Source organism: Octodon degus, unplaced genomic scaffold, assembly GCF_000260255.1.
Source record: "Octodon degus isolate 3935 unplaced genomic scaffold, OctDeg1.0 scaffold00001, whole genome shotgun sequence".
In the NCBI taxonomy this organism is placed as follows: domain Eukaryota; kingdom Metazoa; phylum Chordata; class Mammalia; order Rodentia; family Octodontidae; genus Octodon; species Octodon degus.
In genome coordinates, this window is record NW_004524577.1 from 38,795,138 (window position 1) to 38,815,231 (window position 20,094).

The following is a 20,094-nucleotide window of genomic DNA, read 5'->3' on the forward strand; positions in this document are numbered from 1 at the left end:
CGGCTCCCCTGCTCGACCCCGGGCTCGGAGCTCCGGCGCTTCCCGGGCCGCCGCGGCGGGATGCGCGTGCCCGGCGCCCGCCGCCTGCTCCTGCTCTCCGCCTGCCTAGGGCTCTGCGGGGCGCTCGGAGGTACGCGCCCCGACTTCCTTCCCCCACCTGCTGGGCCCGCGGACCCCCGGGGCGCGCTGTGTCCCCAGCGACCGCAACGTGCACCCGAGGCCCGGCCCTCGCGAGCGGGGAGGCGGGAGGAGACCGCCAGGCCTTGCGCCGTGGCTTCGGCCGGCGGCAGAAAACTTAACAGCGGCCGCCGGCTCGGCGAGGTCGGCGGGGGACGAGGGGCCCCGGTTGCACCCCGAGGAGCGGGACGAGAGGTCCTGGCCGCCCTCCTCGCTGATCTTTTTAGATCCACCCTAGCTTAGAGGGGCGGGAGGGTTATTCAGCTGCACGCGGTGCCCGAGTGCGGGGGGGGGGCCTGGAACTCGTTGCTGAAATTCTTGGGTCACAGACTCAGTGTCCTCCAAGTCCCTCCACTGAGGAGCTTAATGTTTCTGAACTCAATAAGTAGAACTGCTTCATATTTCTGTGGTGGTTTTCAGACTCTAAAGATTCCTGTTAAGAACTACTTAAACTTTGTGCATGATAAATTCTCTGTATTTGCACCTTCCAGCCCTTAAGAGGCTTTGAAAATGCATTCATATATAAGTAGAACAGTGTGAGAGAGAGAGAGAGAGAGAGAGAGAGAGAGAGAGAGAGAGAGAACGAAAGCAAACACATTCTACATAAAAGGTCTTGAATCTCTCTAGTATGTAGACTACATTTTATTTCATTTTAAGCATAGCCACATAGCGTCATCACCGCTTACCCTTGCTTGGTGGTTTCATTGCTTTAGAGGGTTGTTCCAGCAATGTCCCCGTCCCTGGTGGAAAACCCCTGACCCTTCTTTTTTGAGGGTGAGGAGGGGGTTGATTTGGTCCCCATCTCCGCAGGCTCCTCTCCGGTTGCATTGCCTTGGCCTCTTCCTGCTGGCTTCTGAGCACGCAGTGGCGTGGGTGAGGGATTTGAGGCCTGTGACTGGGCTTTGACACGGAACAAGGAACGTGTGAGCTGCAGGCCAGGGAGGTTGCAGGGGTCCGTAAAGGGGTCCGGGGACCGACCCTCCCCTGAGCTTGAGCAGGGGTATAAGAAGCCCGTAGTTCTAGAGTCAGATATACTAGGGTTCCAGCTCTAGTGCTCTCTTATGTTCTCAGAGTGACTTTGACCAAGTACCTTTAATTATTTGGGTCTTAATTTTGCCCTTTGTAGAAATGAAGTGATAGCAGTGTTTTCAGAGAGGATCGGGTAAAATACAGACGATCATGTAGCAGCCGGAACATACTCAATAAATGCTTATTTTGGTCATTTCCCACTCGTTATCCTCCATTGCCCTGCTTCTTTGCCCTTAGTCTGGGTAACCCATTTGGGTTAGAGAATGTGAGCGAGGAACTTCACCGAGTGAGGAATTCCGCGGCAATCCTGTGACACGTGCTCTTCATCCTTGGTTCTGATTACCCGGCAAATACTGTATACAAAAAAGTCTTACGAAATTCCTGCTTTGGGCATTTAGAAGACTGTTTTCTTGCGTAGCCAGCCAGTGTGTGATGTGACTTTGGTTTTCTGCTTTTCTCTTCTTGAGGAACTCAGGGGACTTGAAGAATCTAACTGTCTGAGACTTAGATGAGCTTTGCTCTCAGTTCTTAAAGTACTGGGGGTGGTGACAACCTCAGCATGGCAAGTCCTACAGTGAAGCTACCTTTGTCTAGCAAAACGATACTGTCTTAGTAAAAATATCTGTCATATACCCTAGTGTGTTTCTGTTTGTAAATCAGTACTACTGTCCCTAGCCACTTTCTCAATACTAATTATAAACTACTAGATCTCCATTATTCATAACATAATAATTTCTCATTTTGACTATCTTCTTGCCAGATTTCATTAGTACATTACATCTTTTGCCTTGTGGGACAGCCGGACCAAATGGTAGGTCTAATTTAGTTCTTTGAGGAACCTCCATACGGTTCTCCTCAACAATTGCACTAGTTTACAACTCTACTATCAGTGTATGAAAGCGTCTTCTTTCTCCATGTCCTTGGCAGTATTTGTTAGTCGTTGATGCAGCCGTGTTTTGCTGGAGTGATATGATATCACATTATAGTTTTCATTTGCATTTCTTGGATGACTAATGATGCTGAGCGTTTTTTTTTTTTTCATATTGTTGGCCCTTTGTATTTCTTCTTTTCTTCCGTATTTTAGGGAAGGGTCTGCAGGGTGTTCAGAGTCTCACTACAGAACAAGGAAAGTGTGAGCTCAGGCCAGGGAGGTTGCAGGGGTCCGTAAAGGGGACCGGGGACTGACCCTCTGCTGAGGCTGAGCAGGGGTATAAGAAGCCCGTAGTTCTAGAGTCAGACATACTAGGGTTTCAGCTCTAGTGCTCTCTTATGTTCTCGGAGTGACTTTGACCAAGTACCTTTAATTATTTGGGTCTTAATTTTGCCCTTTGTAGAAATGAAGTGATAGCAGTGTTTATTTTCTTTAAACAATTAAAAAAAACCCTAAAGATAGGCAAGATACTTTCAGACTATCATATTGGACTCGTAGTGATCCGCCTGTAAAGGGGACCCCTTTACGGACCCCTGCAACCTTCCTGGCCTGCAGCTCACACGTTCCTTGTTCTGTAGTGAGACCCTGAACACCCTGCAGACCCTTCCCTAAAATACAGAAGAAAAGAAGAAATACAAATGGCCAACAATATGATAGTCTGAAAGTCAGATAGTAATATGGACTGATAGTAAACATCGGACTCCTAGTGATCCGCCTGTTTACAGCCTCCCAAGAGCTGGGATTACAGGCGCGTGCCAGCACGCCCAGTCTCAATTGCCTCTCAGCGCGCCCCCAGGGGTGGGGCCAGCACAGAAGGCCTGGGGATCGAACCTCCAGCCCCTGCACCTGCTTGCAGTCACTTTAATCTGCTGAGCTATGTGGCCAGCCTGTGTATTTCTTCTTTAGAGAAGATTCTATTCAGATAATTTGCCTGTTTTTGATTCAGTTACTTCTTTCTTTGTTAAGTTAGAGTTCCTTCTATACTTTGGCTTTTTAATCCTTTGCTGGATGAATAATTGGCAAGTATTTTCCCTGTTCTGTACATTGTCTCTTCACTGTTGTTTTCTTTGCTGTCCAAAGGCTGTTTAATTTGATGCAATTGCATTTGTCTTAATTTTGCTTTTGTCTTATCTGTGCTTTTGAGTCATATCTAAAATGTTATTACCCATATTACTAGCTGAAAGTATCTTGCCTATCTTTAGGGTTTTTTTTTTTTTATTGTTTAAAGAAAATAAAGGGCTGGGGAGATAGTTCAGCAGTCTAAATGCCTGTCTGGCAAGTGCAAGGACCTGAGTTCGATCCCCAGCACTGTATGCCATGCTGGCCCTGGAACCAGGTGTGGTGGTGCATGCCTATAATCCTAGCCTTGGGGAGGCTGAGACAGGAGGATCACTACCAGGCTGAACCACACAGTGAGACCCTGTATCAAAATAAATAAATAATTTTTAAAAATAGTAAAAAAAAAAAAAAGATGATATGGAATTTCGCTAAACAAAATAATAGGAGCTTCAACAATGGTTGTTATATTGTATATTATCTTCCATTAATTGTTCACATTGCCACATATAATAAGCATGCAACACTGGTCAAAGAGTTATAAAAAATCAAAAGGGAGAGAGAAAAAAAAGTAAAATATTAACTGCTTTTTTCAATAAGCCAGCAGAAATCAGCCTATCTTTTCTTATTGAGGTTCTAGAGTTTCAGGTTTGCATATAGGTCTTTTACCATTTTGTGTTTATTTTGGTGTAGGGTGAGAGACAGGGGTCACGTTTCACTTTCTGCCTGGATATGGGCAGTTTTCCTGGCACCACTTATTGGAGACTTTCCTTTCTGCAAATACTTTTGTTGTTGTTCCCTTGTCAACAATCACTTGACTGCAGATGCTGGGCTTATTTTAAGGCCTATATCCTATTCTATTGATCTGTATGTCTATTTTGATGCCAGTACCATGCTGGTTTAGTTACTATGACTCTGTAGTATGCCTTAAAATTGCGCATTGTGATGATTCCAGCTTTGTTATTTTTGTCCAAAATTGCTTTGACTATTTATGGTCTTTCATCTTCATATGAGATTTCTGGATTTCTTTCCTACTTAAGGATATCATTGGTAGTTTGGTGGATATTACGCTGAATATGTAAATTACTTTGGGTAGTGTGGATGTTATCATAATATGAATTATTCTAATCCAGGAACACAGGAAGAACATTTTTTGATATTTCCTTTATTTACTCATTTTATTATTTTTTATTATGAAGATCTTTCACTTCTTTGGTTAAATTTGTTCCTAGGTATTTTATCTTATTTGTAGCTATTTTGAATAGCATTGCTTTCATGATTACTTTCTCAGCAAATTTGTTTATCAGTCTATAAAAATGTGATTATTTAATTTTTTATCAGTACACATTTGCATTACATAATGATTATATTCATTGCAGGGAGTAGGTCGGTTTAATTTGATATAATAAATGTTTTCTTGCTCCCTACTTACTTTAGGTCAGATTCTTTAGAGAGAGCCTGAGACAGGGATTCCAGTGTGAGAGAATCACTAAGTGATTTCTCCCAGGAGAGAATTTAAGAAAGGAAGGGAAGCCGGATGGGGCAGGAGAAGCCACGCACGATCTGGTTTCGGCAGAGGTCATCTCAGCCTGATCCCAGGTCGGGCTCTGGAGCGTGAGTGGCGACACTGGGCTTCATTTCAGTAAGCAACTGGCTGTGAGTTTCCAGCCAGGTAAAGGTGTGAGTTCCCTGGAGCTTCTGTATACTGCTCAGGTATAGCCATTCCAGCATCCTGGGAGGATGCCAGCAGGGCATATCACACCACTTGTGGGCCAGGCTCTGTAGTAAAGAAGTGAAGCTACAAAAGATTGGCCCCTGGTCGTAGGAGCTCGTGGAATAGTGTAGATAGATGATGGCTACTCCTAGGAAGAGCTGTAGTGCAGCAGGAGCCCATTTTTTGTATCCCTGAGAGGAAGCCAAGTTGTTCATGAACCAAGCTCAGGTGTTTTGTTCTTCATCAGCTGACAATAAAGGACCCTTATGCAGACATACATGTAAGCTGAGGGGTGGGTTCTGGTACAAGCACGGTAAACAACAGGAGGTTGGGGCTACCATCTCATAGGGCTCCTTATGCCTTCTGGTCCTCTGTGTGTTCAGTGGAGGGCATGACACTTGCATCCTTTAGTCTCTTCTTCCTCCATCCGCTGTGACCGTTCTGCCATTGCGGTCTCACTTATAAGGGCTGTTGAACTTTCTGTGTTTCTAGAAGCCGCCTTAGCAGTGAGGTTAGACTATTTTCAGGGGTCTTTGCCAGAGTGTGATGTCCTATATCTTGAGGGGTGCCCCCAAACCTAGAAATTCTCCCCTGTTCACCGGCTGCTCCAGTCAGGCTTCTTCAGCCCCCTGAGTATTCTACCAACTCTTCGCTGTACATTCTGGGCAGGTCCTGCAGGTCCTTTAGCATCCGGGTCACTTCTCCGTATCAAACCCAACATGTCCTCGCAAAGGTTACGTTGTGACTTAGCCCTTATTTTTGGTCTAGAAGTCTGAGGGGAGAGATGGGGTCATATATGCAGAGGTCAGATGTCATCTTGTGGAAGGAAGGTTCTGTGGCTTCTTTAGGCCAGGGCAGAGTGGCTGTCCTTCATAGGGGAATGAGGCACTTCTTCAGGGCCAGAGGGCGCAAGGGGTCTAGGGACTCAGGGGGAGCACGTGCATCAGCCTGTACCTGCCCATTCTCTGCAGCAGGGTCTCATCCCTCCCAACAAGGGCCTGGCCTGGTGAGAGCAAGCCTGTCTTATTTGGGACTTTGTCGCTTGACTACCCTGAATCCTAATTCCTGGATCGGAGTCTTAGTTTCCTTTTCCTTTGTGCCCTAGGGACTTTGCACTTCACCGTGGAGACCTTCTGGATTTCACACTTAGCTTGCAATTGCTAATTTCTTCTAGCTTTCCTCTGTGTCTTCCCAGAGCTTCAGACAACCAAAGTCCCTTGTTGTCGTAGTTGTTTCTGCCCAGCTTTCCTTAGCTCGATCAGTACGTTTGTCTGGCATACTCACACGTGGCGGCTCACTATCCCTGATCCACCTCTCATCAGTGATGGGCTCCGAATTGCTGTCTTGGTGCTAAGTGGCTCGGCTTCCACCCTGTTCTAGTGACTGCTTTCTCAGGCCATGTCCAGTGTCAGTCATCACAGGTTAGGGTCCTAGAGTGCTAGAGCCTGAGATGGATCCTGTTGGAAGCAAGAATGCAATTGCTTTAGACAGAGAAGTTGAGTTGCAATTCAGTCTTGGTGGAAGCGTTGGCCACCACTCCTCCTGAGGGCTCAGCAGAAGGAATAACCCATAGAGATGTCTAAGTTGGGCCAGAGGACGCTGAACCTATATATACCTGTGTTGAGCCTGTGGGTCACCCTGGGGAGCACACATGGCCTTGGGCAAGGCAGCTGTCTTCAGCAGGATCCGTTCCTGAAAGGGGATGATGCTATAAAGTGAAATGCCACTGTGTAATCCATGTGCTAACTTATGCTTTTTTTTTTTTTCTCCTTTAGCATCCTTTTACGGTGAAAGCTATGTGGAGCTCAACAACATAGAAGTTTCCTCTGAACTATCGCTTCAATTAAAATTTCAAACCAGCAAATCACAGGGGTTGCTTTTTCTTGCAGCTGGGAAAAATGACTATTGCATAGTAGAACTTCAATCAGGAAACTTATGGGTATGGTTTTAAAAAAATCTTTAAAAATACATATGTGTTCAATTGCTGGGGAGAAAAAAAAAAACAAGAGAGAAAAAGGGAAAATCGTTATACATGTTGATTATTCTAGTGTTACCTCACTCGAATAAAGTTATGGGCCATTTGTCCTGGCCAGGATCTTGTCCATTTATGCCAGTGTGTCTTGGATGGTCTGAGCCCAAAGTTTCCTTACTTCAATATAAAATCCATAAGTGTACTAAGCATTTTCATGCCCATTTCTCTCTTTTTCTCTCTATGTATGTGCCTGTTGGTGTGTTGGGGTGGAGTGGGCAGTCTTGGTCCAAAAAATGCCCGTGGTTCTGACTCATAGTTCATCAGTTTCAAGAACGTGGTGCCGGTGTCTGCTCCCCTTCAGGTGAGAGCCATGTGAGGAAAGGAATCACATGATGAGAGAGAGAGGAAGTCAGGGAGGCTCAGCTTGCTGTATAACCACGCATTCAGATGACCTTGCAGTCCTCACAGCCTGTTACTGGATTAACTGATCGAGTCCCACAGAGTGAGACTGTACCCGCTTAAGAAAAGCACTGGGCCGGCCAGATAGCTTAGCAGACTAAAGCGCCTGCTTAGACACAGCGCAATGGCCGGGGTTTGATCCCTGGTGTGCTGTGCCGGCCTGGCCCGCAGGGCGCTCTGAGATGCATTTGAGACTGGGCGTGGTGGCGCGCGCCTGTAATCCCTGTGCTTGGGAGGCTGAAAACAGAATCACTACAAGTCCAATCTACGTAGTGAGACCCTGTAGACCCTGTACTAAATGCAGAAAGAAAGAAAGAAAGAAAGAAAGAAAGAAAGAAAGAAAGAAAGAAAGCAAAGCAAAGCACTGATGCTCCCAGTGACCCAGTCACCTTTTAAAGGACCAGCACCTCTCAACACCGTGGCACTGGGGACCAAGACCCAAGAGGAGGATCGGTGGGGTAAAAGCAACCGTATTCAGACCACACCAGCCTCATTTCTTCAGTAAAACCCAGTAGCATGAGAAATGAGTTATATGTGCTTCATTATCATTCTTTCTCTTTCAGGCGAGAGTGAATTTGGGCGCAGGCGAGCAGGTGCTCGTCCCTGCGCGAAGCCTCCCTGTGGATGACTTGGTCTGGCATTTGGTGGAACTGTATCGTATTAAGGAGAAAGTTTTCTTGGTTATTGACAACCATGAGACCAGTGGCCAAGTGGCCGGGGGGGTGCATAATTTTAGCTTTCAACACGGAATCTACATAGGAGGCCATGGGGGACTCAGCATCCCTTACCTAGATGGAAGGGTCCCCAACTTCCGAGGATGTATGGAAGATGTGGTATTTAACCACAAGGAGATCCTCCCGTCCCTTAGATCTTACCCTGGTTTTAAGCAAGTGCACGAGGTGTCGCTAGGATGCAGTGAAGAGTTTTTCACAGGGGAGGATGAAGCCATCAATTTCTTTAGCTCTCGGTCCTATGTCACCTTCCCAGAATGGAAGGTGCAAGGGGGAGGGGTGTTGGAATTTGCTTTGCAAACTGGAGCTCAGCAAGCCTTGATCTTATTTCAGTCAGGGAAGGATGGAGATTTTGTTGCCTTGGAAATACACGAGGGTCGGTTGAAGGCCCAAGTGGGAAGGAATAAAAGCAAAACGGAGCTTTCTTCTTTTATCTTCATTAGTGACACCACATGGCATGCTGTTCAACTCCAGGTCACCGGAGGCCATTTGGGCCTCGTGGTGGATGAGCAAGCGGTAAGGACACTGCTGCCTTTGCAAAGTAAGCCGTTGATATCACAAGGCCCCCTTTTTGTAGGAGGTCTCGATAACCAAATACGGGAAGAAGTGAAGATGTTGGGCCTTGCCTCTGTGCCTAGGAAATCTCCCCGAGGAATCTCTTTGAAAGGCTGCTTACAAGGCTTGGAAGCAAACTCACAAAAGAGAGCCTTGCGGGAGGCCTTGGCTTCCAAAGATATTTCTGCTGGGTGCAACTCCAAGAGCACTGGTAACACAAATCTGTCGGTTACAACATTGACAAATCCGCCTCGGTCAGAGGCTTTCTATTCCACCACAGTCCCCGGTGCCGTCAAGTCCTTTCTTCAAGAACCAAGTAGCTCCTTTCTGGTTTTGAATAGCTTAGAGGTTCAAGAAGGTGGACGAGCCCAGCTAGAACAAAAGCATGTGCAGGTAAATATGGAATTTAAGGATTTGGTTTTCAATTATTCTCAACTGCTGTTTAAAATAGAGGAATCGCCTCTTCATGGGCTCCTTCAACTAGATGTTTCATCTGAGCAAGAGGTGGCAAAGATGTTTACTATGTTAGATGTGTGGCAGGGAAAAGTGTGGTACGTCCATGGGGGTGCAGAAGAATACACAGATTCCTTCACATTTCTGTTGTCTTCTAATAGCAAGAAGGAAATGCCGTTCTCTCTGCAGGACCATGAACCATTCATGTTCAACATCAGTGTCATTCCGGTGAATGACCCGCCTCATCTTAGACTCCCAAATGGAAACATGCTTCTTGTGTTGGAGAATGCTAAGAAACGGCTGACCCCGAGTATAGTACAGGTGTCAGACCCAGACACAGATGCTTTGAGTCTTAGTTTTTCGGTTCTTGGCAACTTCGATTCAGATGCTGGGTTTTTAGAAAATGTCAATGACCCTGGGAGAGCCATTAATGGCTTTCAATACCGAGATTTAAGAGATGGCAACATTTTCTTTGTGCACCATGGGCCTCGAAACTCTCGAATTATCCTGAGAGCCAGTGATGGCAGGCTGGCTAGCAATACAGTGGTGTTACGGGTCCTGGCCGTTCCGTGGGACTTCAAGGTGGCCAATAGGACGGGTGTGGTTGTGCAGCAGGGTGGCACTGTTCTGATTACGCAGAGTAACCTGTCAGTGGAAGTTAGTGGTGACCATCGTGAGCTGGAGACTCACTACGACATCACTCAGCTGCCACAGTTTGGCCAGATCCAGCGCTGGGGGTCACGTGGGGAGTGGAAACAAGTGAGCAGCTTTTCTCAGCGTTCCATCAATAAGAATCGGATCCGCTACTACAGTACATTTGAAGAACTACAGCAGAAAAATGTTACGGATCATTTTAAATTTAGAGTTAACGTTGAAGGAAAAGTCAGCAAAGAGCTTGTGTTCCCTGTGACTGTCCAATGGCTAAAATTTATACTTGTGAAAAACATCCCTCTCGAGATCAGTACCATGAACAAAGCAGTATTGAGTTCTGATCATTTACAGGCTGCGACAGAGGGTGTGGACGTAGCCGAGAGGGAAATACATTTTAAGTTACTGACTCCACCTAAGAAAGGAAAATTGCTGCTTGACAATGAAGTTCTAAAAACAAACTCAATCTTCAGCCAAAAAAATATCACAGACACTCAGATAAGTTATGAACCTCAGCAGAGGCCGAAGGAAGACTCGCAGGATACTTTTAGATTTTTAATTGTTGCAAAACACATAGAATCAAAAGATTATAGTTTCAGAATACTCTTGAAAGCACATGAGACAGGCATTATTCTAACAAACAGAGGGTTGATTGTAAAGGAAGGAGAAGGGAAATTGATTACAAAATCAGAATTATTTATTCAAACCTGGGAAAATCAGATCTTCCGCTATCAAGTCACCAAGAGTCCTCAGCATGGGAGGCTGACACTGATGGGTTTCTCAGACACCCTGGAAAGTAACGGCAGCATCACCACATTCACTGATGAGGACATCGTGGGTGAGCGGCTAATGTACATTCACGATGACTCGGAGACCCGGAACGATGAGTTCTTTGTTGTGCCGTCTCTAGGCCAGGAGGGAGAGGTCAGGGATCCTGACGTGCAGCATTTACCTTCAGAAATCAAAGTCAACATTTCTGTTGAGTTAAGAAATGATGAACGGCCGGTACGTATGGTAGACAAGGTATTTCATGTTGTGCGGAACAGCCAGCGCTTACTGACCCTGGCAGATCTCTACTACCATGACCCTGACGTCGATTTTGATGATGGGCAGCTGCTGTACACCCGGCGGGGCATCCCAAATGGGGACTTGGTGCGCGCTGGCAACCCCACTGAACAACTCTACCAGTTCACACAAGAAGACCTACGCGAAGGACGCGTACTCTTCAGACATCAGGGTGCGGACTCTGCCCGCTTTGTGCTGTTTGTGACAGATGGTGTTCATTACACTCCCTCCCTACTTGAGGTCGCCATATCAGACCCCTATGTTCAGATAGAAAACAACACAGGGCTTCTGGTACAGAGAGGGATGGACAGCCTCCTCACAGCAGCAAACCTGAGTGTTTCTACCAACCAAGACATCAGAACGGATCTTGAGGTTGAATTCCTAATCACGAGGCCCCCGAAGCATGGCACGATCCTGGTGAACAATTCTACATCCTTATCATTTTCCCAACATGACTTGAAGCAAGGACGTGTGACTTACAGACACAATGGCAGTGGCCACGCTGACATATTCAACTTGACGGTGAAAGTTAAAGATGCACACCTAGAAGTGGGGGTGTGTGTTCAAGTCGAGATGGAGGATCGCCACCATTGGGGTGAAGTTGGGCACAGAAGGATCCTGGTAGTTGAAGAAGGAAAACCAGTAAAACTGAGCAGAGGAAAGTTGCAGGTAAGTGTTGCTGTAAGCACCCAGCAATCTTATTTTCTTAGAGTCACAGGAGATGATAATGTATTTGGTTGCTTCTGAAAGATTTCTTTGGATTGATTTCTGCTGGTATGAAGTAACTTTTAAGAAGTATTTGGATTGGGCCGAGGATATAGCTCAGTAGTGATAATACCAATTTTCCTGTAGTTGGAGATGGCATATGAGCACTGTTCAGCCTTATTTTCAAGCTGTGTTCATTATGCGCTTGTTGGAATGTGTATTTGGTATTGTACTTTGAACTAGGAACAAGGAAGGGAAACATATTATAGAAAAGTATGGGATTTTTACTTCTATTCCTTATTTACAGTCTCACTGCCAATATTTTACTTGTTTTGAGTTATATTCGTGGTGAGATGAAGCAATAATTTAATAAACATAAAAAGGATTTCTGAGCCAGCAGAAGAGGCTGTATATCACAGCTTATTTCCTTAGCTCTGAATGTATCTTTCTTTGGTCTCCTGAAATTTGATAGACCGTGGGATACCAGGAGTGAGGTCAGAGCGGCTAGCTTCCCCCGGTTTCTGCTTGGAAACTTCCAGCAGGCCAGACTTAGGGGGGTTGTGCTGTCTAGAGTCATCCTGTGCAGGGTTTGGGGCAGGTAAGCCGTGGTGATGACAGCTGGCCGCAAACACAGGCTGCTCTGAGTCTAAACTTCAGGACTGTGGACTCGTACCAAATGCATCCGAGAGCTGATGGGGAATGTGGGCGCTTCACCACAAGGGGGCGCGTGCACCTCAGTGTAAATCAGTGGCAGTCCCTGTTGGGAGACAGGTTCTGCTGAATCAGTAAATTAAAACTGTGTGTGGAAAATGCTGAGCTGGTTGAAATGGGTGAAAAATAAAATATTTCCTCTAAGTCCTTACAGTTTCAGCGATTCAACTGCGGTTTCTTTTACGACCTTTTCTCTCTCTTAGTCACAATTCATTTCTTTCATCTAAACTTTCTGAGTTCTGGCATTTTTTGTTATTGCATATGATGCCTTGTTAATGTGTTTGTAGCTGCCGATGTGTTGTTGGCCATTGTGTTTCTGTGTCACTGAGGCTGACATTGAAAATATTGCCGCGGACACCAGCTCAGACCTCGGGCTAAGCGGTGCATCAAGTGCGATTGTAATTCAAGCCCTTTGTGGGCATTAGTAAAAAACAACTTGGTTTACAGTAGTGTTGGCTCTTATATTGCTGTGTGTGCTTTTCTTTTTGTGTCTGTGTGTTGTGCGCATGAACTCGAGGCTGGAAGCGAGCACGGTATTCCTCCGGAGGCAGCGTTCAGAGTCAGAGCTCCCCCAGCGCATGGATACCTCCAAAGGTCTGTTCCAGAGGAAGGCAGCTTGAGTTCCGACGAGAAGTTCCCTTTGAGTTTTACGCAACAGGATGTTGATGATGGCAACATCCTTTATGTGCAGACGGCTCCTGCCCAAAGACAGGACCGGTTTTTCCTAGATGTGGTGGATGGCTCCCAAGTGGTGAGCGAAGTGGAGATCGTGCTGGACATTGTCCCTAAGTTGATTCCTCTGGAGGTTCAGAATTTGACGGTTCGAGAAGGTGGTTCCGCAGCACTTCTGGAAGAGCACCTCAAAATTCCAAGCAAATATTTTGAAGGACTTGACTGTGAATTTGTTCTTCTTGAACCACCAAAGCATGGTCATGTGGAAAACATTCATGTTCCAGGAGTAAAGCTAATGAAATTTACTAGGAAACAGGTAGTAACTCTGCTAATATTTGGGTAGGTTGGGTAAAGATAAAAAATTGATATTCATCATTTAGACCCGTGGAGGATGGGGCCTACGGATATTTAGTCTGACCTCCCATCAGACGCTGGAAGCCTTTTTTTAAAATCATTTTTTATTTGGTACAGTGTCCCACTATACAGCTTGGACTCCTAGTGACCCTACTGTCTCAGTCTCCCCTGCACTGGGATTACAGGCGTACACCACCATGCCCGGCTTCAGTGGCCATCGCTGTGTGCCTGCAGCTTGGGGGATGGCATGGCACACATACCAGGGATTGAACTTGAGTCCTTGCATTTGCCAGCCAGGCACTTAGACTGCCGAGCTATCTCCCCAGCCCTGGAAGCCTTTTCATAGTGTCCACATAGTGTGTCCAACTATTGCTCATGTCTCTTCAGTGATAGGAAAATTACTACTTCAGGAGATGGGCCCTTCTGGTTTACAAACATGCAACTGGGAATTCTTTAGGTGGAACTGAAATCTGTCGCTTAGAAACCTCCAGGCTTTCACTCTGTTGTCCCACAGAATAGATCATATCCTCTTTGTAAGGACTCTTTAAGTATTTGAAAGAGGAAATTATCAAATTCCCCTGAACTTGATCTTACTTAGGTTAAATGCTGCTCATCATCTATCTTCTTCTTCTGGGCCATGAGTTTTGTGCTCCACCCTACCTATCTAATTCTGCCTAATTCTAGATGAATCCCACATTGCCCCTGACCTAGTGATGTCGGGGTAACACCCAGATATTTAATCATTTGTGAATATTTTTATTCATTCATTTCCTCCTTTACCCATCACACCCTTACAAAGAGCATACTCTGCCCTGCGTATGCTAAGCGTAGGGCTATCAGTGTTCAGAATGACCCAGTCCTTGGAATCTGGGAGCTAGACACAAGTGCCAGTGTGGTATGCAGTTGTCATAAAAAACCAAGGCCAGGTGGGGAGACAGCTCATTGGTCTGCAAGCCCCTGCCTGGCAAGCACAAGGACCCAAGTTCAATCCCCAGTACTGCATGCTGTGCTGGCTCCCAAACAAGGTGTAGTGGTACGTGCCTGTTATTCCAGTGCTGGGGAGGCTGAGACTGGAGGATCACTAGAAGTTTGAGCTGCATAATGAGACCCTGTATTAAATAAATAAATAAATAGATAAAACCCAAGGCTGACTATAGGTTGCTATTGCTTTGGACTAGAACAGTATTATTGTCAGACTTTGCTTTTTCATCATGAACAAAAGAATTCTTTCCAATACTTTTTAAATTTTGAAAAGTAGCTTGTGGGTTGCTATCATTTTCTTTATAATCCTTTATTGATATACACCCTTCAGATTGGAAGCTGTTAATAATCACTATTTTGAGGTGTCTTTGTCTAGTCAGTTGAGAACACATATGTGCTGCTTAATTATACTTTTAAGATTTCTGGTTTGAGTCACTTCACTAGAGGTTACTCTCCTTGAGTTGCTGGGTGGAGTTACCATGCTGGGTGAAGCATATGCCTCGTCCTCTGGAAATGCGGTGGAGGAACCAGGCGCAGCACCTGGAATGTGAGGTGCTCTCTTCTTGCCTCCTGCTTTGCATTTTCATAATAGTGCTACAGGAGAATACAACTGGCTCCTCTGATTCAATTCAGAGTACACAGGGAAGAGCATAAGAAAGTCTTCATTCAGGAGCGATGTTTAACTTGACCACTGAGGAGAGAACGAGAAAGAGCAGGCTAATGGGGACCCAGGCAGAGGCAACGTGAGCAAAAGCAGCAGCGGGTCGAGGGGCGTGGAGGTCTTGGAGGAAGGGGAGGGGAGGATGAGAAGCAGCCCATAGGCTGAGGAGGAGCAAGAGACGTGGAGATAGACTTCAGAGAGGTCCTCGCCTCTTGTCCTGACTCACACATCAAGGGGACTGAGGAAGTCATGGGTGAAACAAACAATGCCAGGCATTGGAAAGGATCTTAGGCATTGGACCCCCAAAGGGTTTTTCTTTTTGGTGACCTCCTGCAGGGTCTCTTTATGGCATTCCTCTTAAAGGCTTCACAAAGTACCTGTAAAACCCACCTGCCCAGGTGTGAGATGAACAGAACCCTTTCTTCTTGCGTGGTTTAAGTGAGAGACCAAGTACTGCAGTTTGATAGTGTCTTGGTCGCTTCAGTTACTCACCGAGCCTCGTCGAAGTGTATATAAGGACGGTTGATGAAGTCTGTGTGTTGGGTCACTCATGTTCCCTGTGGCGTCATAGAGACAAGCCAGGGTCACATGTTCTTGTTGTCCTGATGACCTCTTCCCACTCTTTGTGTATGACTCCCAACACCTCTAGGGGTTGAGACATTGTCATTTTCACTTGCACTGATTAATCCAACAACCAGTGCTCTAACCTTTAGTGAGTTGGAGAAGGAATCTCTGGCCAGACTGGCCCCTTCATTCATTAAGTAGTTTGGGTTTTTTTTTGTTTTTTTTTTTGTGGAACTGGGGATTGAACTCAGGCACTTGCGCTTTCAGGGAAGCACTTATTCCACCGAGCCATCTCCCCGTCCCCTCATTAAGTAGTTTTTGAATACCAGTTATGTGTCAGGGATTCCAATTCTGAGTATTGGGGGTAAAGTGGGGAACCAACTAGGTAGTAATTCCCACCCTGTGGGGCTTTTTTTTCCAACTTGGACAGGGAGATGGATCCAGAGAGACATGATAAAATAAAATAAAAATGTGAAATAAATGACACATTGAATGAAGCTAAGTGCTGTGGAGAATCATAAAAATCAGGACAGGAGCACAGGGAGTGCCAGGTCCTGTGCTTAAGGGTGCACACGTGGGTGTTCAGTTTCTAATGGCGTGCTCAGGGAGCGCCTGTTGAGAAGTGGCATTTGAGCAGACATCTGGAGGAGATAAAGGTTAGTCAAGTGTGTAGCGGCGGAGCGGGGGGTGGGTGCCAAGCTGGTGTGTCACAGCAGCTCCTGCAGCCCTGTGCCGGGGAGCTGGGTGTGCAGGAATGGTGGGAGAATGGCAGGAGAGCTGACGTGGGAGTTCGGCAAGGGCCGGAGATGGCATCCTTTAGCCTGAGGGAGGAGACGGGCAGCAGTGGGGTTGGGGAGGGTAAGCAGGTGAGCGGCACAGTGTGCCCGGGACAGGACTGCGGCGAGGGAGCAGCGCCCTTTGAGCCGTCAGGGTCTTCTGCACGCTTGCTTCATCCTTTCAGAAAAGTGCTTTTCTATGTATTTTTTGAAGTCAGGAATAGAAAAACCCCCAATATATTTTTCTTGGCCTTATGATTACTGCTATTAAATGGTATGTCATTTTAGAAAGTGCCATTCCAGTAAGGAAATGATCTATTTCCCCAGAAAAAAAGTCATGGAGATGATTACTACTTAAACATCATGTTCCTGAAGTGCACTGAGTTAAAACTCCCAGTTTCTCCCAGTGCCTCCGTATGTGTTTGTTTTTGAGTAGTTTAAAACACTCAGTTCCAGGAACATGCTGTTGGGTTATGATCTTCAATTCTGCCCGCTAGACACCAAAGATACTGTTACAGCACCTGTGCACAAGTAACAAGCACCTCATTTTTTGGTTTTTTTCCTTGAGAGCTTTTCAGAACTCATCAGAAACATTTGTCAGAAACACTTTGGAGAGATCAAAAGCTTGCTCTAGCAAAGTAGCCACAGGAATGGGTGAAGTTGAACTATTTTAAAAAATTGGCAGTATTTTATCAAAACGAGCCCAATGCTAGAGACTTTTTCAGAAGTGCAGCAACTCTGGTTGGGATTTAGAAGTTATTTACTGTTGTTTAAATCACAGGCTCACTGAGACTATTTTCTCTTCTAGTTTTAAACTCTTTGCTTTACAGTGTTTCCACCAGAGTCTTAGACACGCAAAAGACACTGTGATCAAATTTTTGCTTATTTCAAATCCAAGATGAATCACTAAGTCATTGGACAACTATTTCAGAATTCAAATTTAAAAGATCAACTCTAACTAAGATAAAATAAACATTTGCACTCTGGCTATTACAGTGAGGACACTCTGCCTCGGGAGAATAATTTGATTCCAGTGTATTTTGCATGTTTGTTCACGGAATTGCGTGTTACTAGGGCACATGTAGAGTCCTAAAGACATCCCTTAAGGGACACACACACGAGGAACTAGTAGGAGCAGAAGGGGCAGAATTAGGAGGTAGCAGGGGTAACCTCACTTACAAAGAATGCTTAAGGGACCGTTGCATTCTTTGCTGAGAAAAGAGAAACTGGGGGGAACTTGTAGTGTCCAAAGAAGAGAAATATAGTCAGAGAAGTTTTCAAGCCTGATTCTAACAGCATCCATAAAAATGACCAGCAACTTCAAAAACCGTTATTCTGAATAAGCAGATGGAGCCTGGGTTTTACTATATTGTTCTATTTGTTATATTTTAAAAAAACACTGCATTATGTCACTTCTATACATTTTGGTAGTAGAAATAGCACTTGAAGGACTGGGGAGATGGCTCAGTGGAATAAGCACTTCCCTGGCAAGCGCAAGGGCTTGAGTTCAATCCCCGGTTCCTCCCCCTTTCAAAAAAAAAAAAAAGAAAAGAAAGAAAGAAAAAAAAATAGCAGCTGAGCTTGGATGTTCTGGTTACCTGTCCAGTATTCTTTTCACTACAATGCTCAGTTGCTCCGTTTTGGCTTTGACTTACTTCTAGGACCCAATATTATTTTAGAAAAAAACCCCATCCTATCCACCCCAATTGGCCCTCTGATTGTTCGAGGATATACTTTTAAAGCAATTTTCAAAATTGGGATTTCTTTGCTAACAGTTCATTTAAATGTAAAACCACCAGTCACCAAGGTAGCAATTTTGTTGCTGTTGGTTGTAGGTGGAGAATGAATCAATTTTCTACGTTCATGACGACAGCGAGACGCTGCTTGACAATTTTACGGTCTTTGCCAATAGCTCAGAGCTGGGGAAACGAAGTCGGCCGCAAACTCTGTTTGTGACTGTTGAGTCTGTGAACGATGAAGCCCCAGTAATAACAGCCAATAACGTCCTCCAGGTGAGTGCTGTGTGCTGTGACTTAACAGGAGAATCTAGGGCTGCTAAATCGATTTTCATTTATATTTATTCTAATGTTAGATAATAAGACTGTGTATATGGTTAACGAAGTCCTACCATGCTATATACATACTAGTTACTATCAGGACATTCTGCGGCTACCTTGAGACGAAGATGAACAGCCCCAATCGGTCCCTTCCCTTTCCATTTCTCCGGTAGGCGGCGCTCTCACCCCTCCCAGGCCTGCTCTTTTCAGGGTGGCTTGGGCAGAGGTCTGAACAGGGAAGCTCTTGCTAGACTGCCAGTTTGATGGTTAAAGAGTGAGGTTTGCAGTAGATAAATCTGAGGGAGAGACTGGCTCCCCACCACTGCCCATGGACCTTGGCCATGCTATTTAGCCCCCAAATTTACTCTCCTTTAGGTGGGGAAGATGGAGAGAGAGTCATGAGAATGAAATAAGACGATGAAAGGAGGGGCCGGCGAGATAGCTCAGCAGCCTAAAGCGCCTGCTTAGGTAAGCGTAGGCAGGCTCGGGGGACTGCAGTTCGATCCCTGGCACCACGTGCCGTGCCAGCCCCCAGCCCTCAGGGTGGGCTGAACTGGCAAAAAAAAAAAAAAAAAGAAAAGAGAAGAGAAGGAAAAAGATGAAAGGTTGCACACAGTGTTTTACATGTGATTAACATGCTGAAACTCTGGCTAAAAAACGCCAGGTCATACCAGTTTTGAGGTAAAGTAAGGCTGATTTGGGTTAAAAATAAGGTTGAGGGTAAAAAGAGGCCACTGCCTAGCCACGAGGCAGGCTCTTCTGGTCTGGAGCTTTCATTCCCCTGCCCTCACTGAGGCTAGCTGGTGTCGCAGACCCACGCTTCCTGGCCAGTATGTATCCAGCATTTTGCTCTCCTCCTGCTTGGGAGATTACGCAGGGTTGGTGGCTGCTGAGTGGCTGGTGTTGGTAGCTCCTGGCCTTGGCTCCTGCTGTAGATGTTCTTCCTGCCTCCCTGTCAGTTTATACTCAGTTATCCTGAAGCTTTCATTTCATAAAATACCTTGGTGGTAACTCACTGTATCCTTCTTTGGGTCCCTTCATCTAAGGCCTCGGGCATGAACTCACAAGGCTGACGTTATAGTTTAGCCAAGAGTGGCCCTCAGCGGCCCTCAGTGGCCCTCAGCGGCCCTCAGCGGCCCTCAGTGGCCCTCAGCCTACCACACACCTGTTCTTCAGAGGGCTTTGCATGGCGAGCTCGGTGCCAGGGACCACAGCAGGGCTCTCTGTGGGGGAGAGGGAGGGAAGCAGATGGAAAGGGGGGCCACAGACCTGGTCAGATCGCACAACCCATGCCCGGAATGTTGGGTAACAAGTGCGAAGCAGACTCATAAAGTGACAAGTCCCAAAGGAAAAGCTCTTAATTTTTCACATAAAACGTCAGGAGTACATAACGAAGCAAACACTAAAAATTCTATTCCTAGAGCCGAGTACTTTGAGCAACAATAACAAAACTTTAAAAGCCTAGCTAGCAGCCCCTTGTGCTAGTTAAATTGCCCCCTTGTGGGCACCAGAGATGGCCCCACAATCATTTAACTGGCCCTCAGGTGTTTCGTAAGTTAAGGTCCAGGCTCACTGTTTTGTATTCCAGTGACGCCCTGTTCTCTTCACGTCCCTCCCGCCACCTCTTTGCCCATAACGCTCGTCAGACCCTGTCCTTCTGTATGTGAGCACCACCCGCAGAGGTGCCCTGTGCTGCATTCCTCTGGGGCTTGATGGTCTAGGTGTTTCTCACTAAGGAAGTGACGCAAGGCCTGGGGATGCAGGAGAACACATGCCTGGCACGTGTGAGGTCTCGGGTTCAAGCCTTAGCCCCACAGATTAGG

At 46.1% G+C, this 20,094-nt stretch overlaps 1 protein-coding gene across 2 annotated transcripts in view; it reads left to right on the forward strand.

Annotated features, from left to right (window-relative positions):
- The first annotated feature begins 6 nt into the window (after positions 1–6).
- LOC101561702 (chondroitin sulfate proteoglycan 4) overlaps positions 7–20,094 on the forward strand; it is a 62,006-nt gene continuing 41,918 nt past the window's right edge. For both annotated transcript variants that reach the window (XM_023708880.1, XM_023708887.1), the window contains exons 1-5: positions 7–130; positions 6,683–6,846; positions 7,902–11,459; positions 12,724–13,194; positions 18,050–18,226. In XM_023708880.1, coding sequence (XP_023564648.1) covers positions 61–130; positions 6,683–6,846; positions 7,902–11,459; positions 12,724–13,194; positions 18,050–18,226 — 4,440 coding nt within the window. In that variant the 5' untranslated portion in view covers positions 7–60. The remainder of the gene's footprint in view (positions 131–6,682; positions 6,847–7,901; positions 11,460–12,723; positions 13,195–18,049; positions 18,227–20,094) is intronic.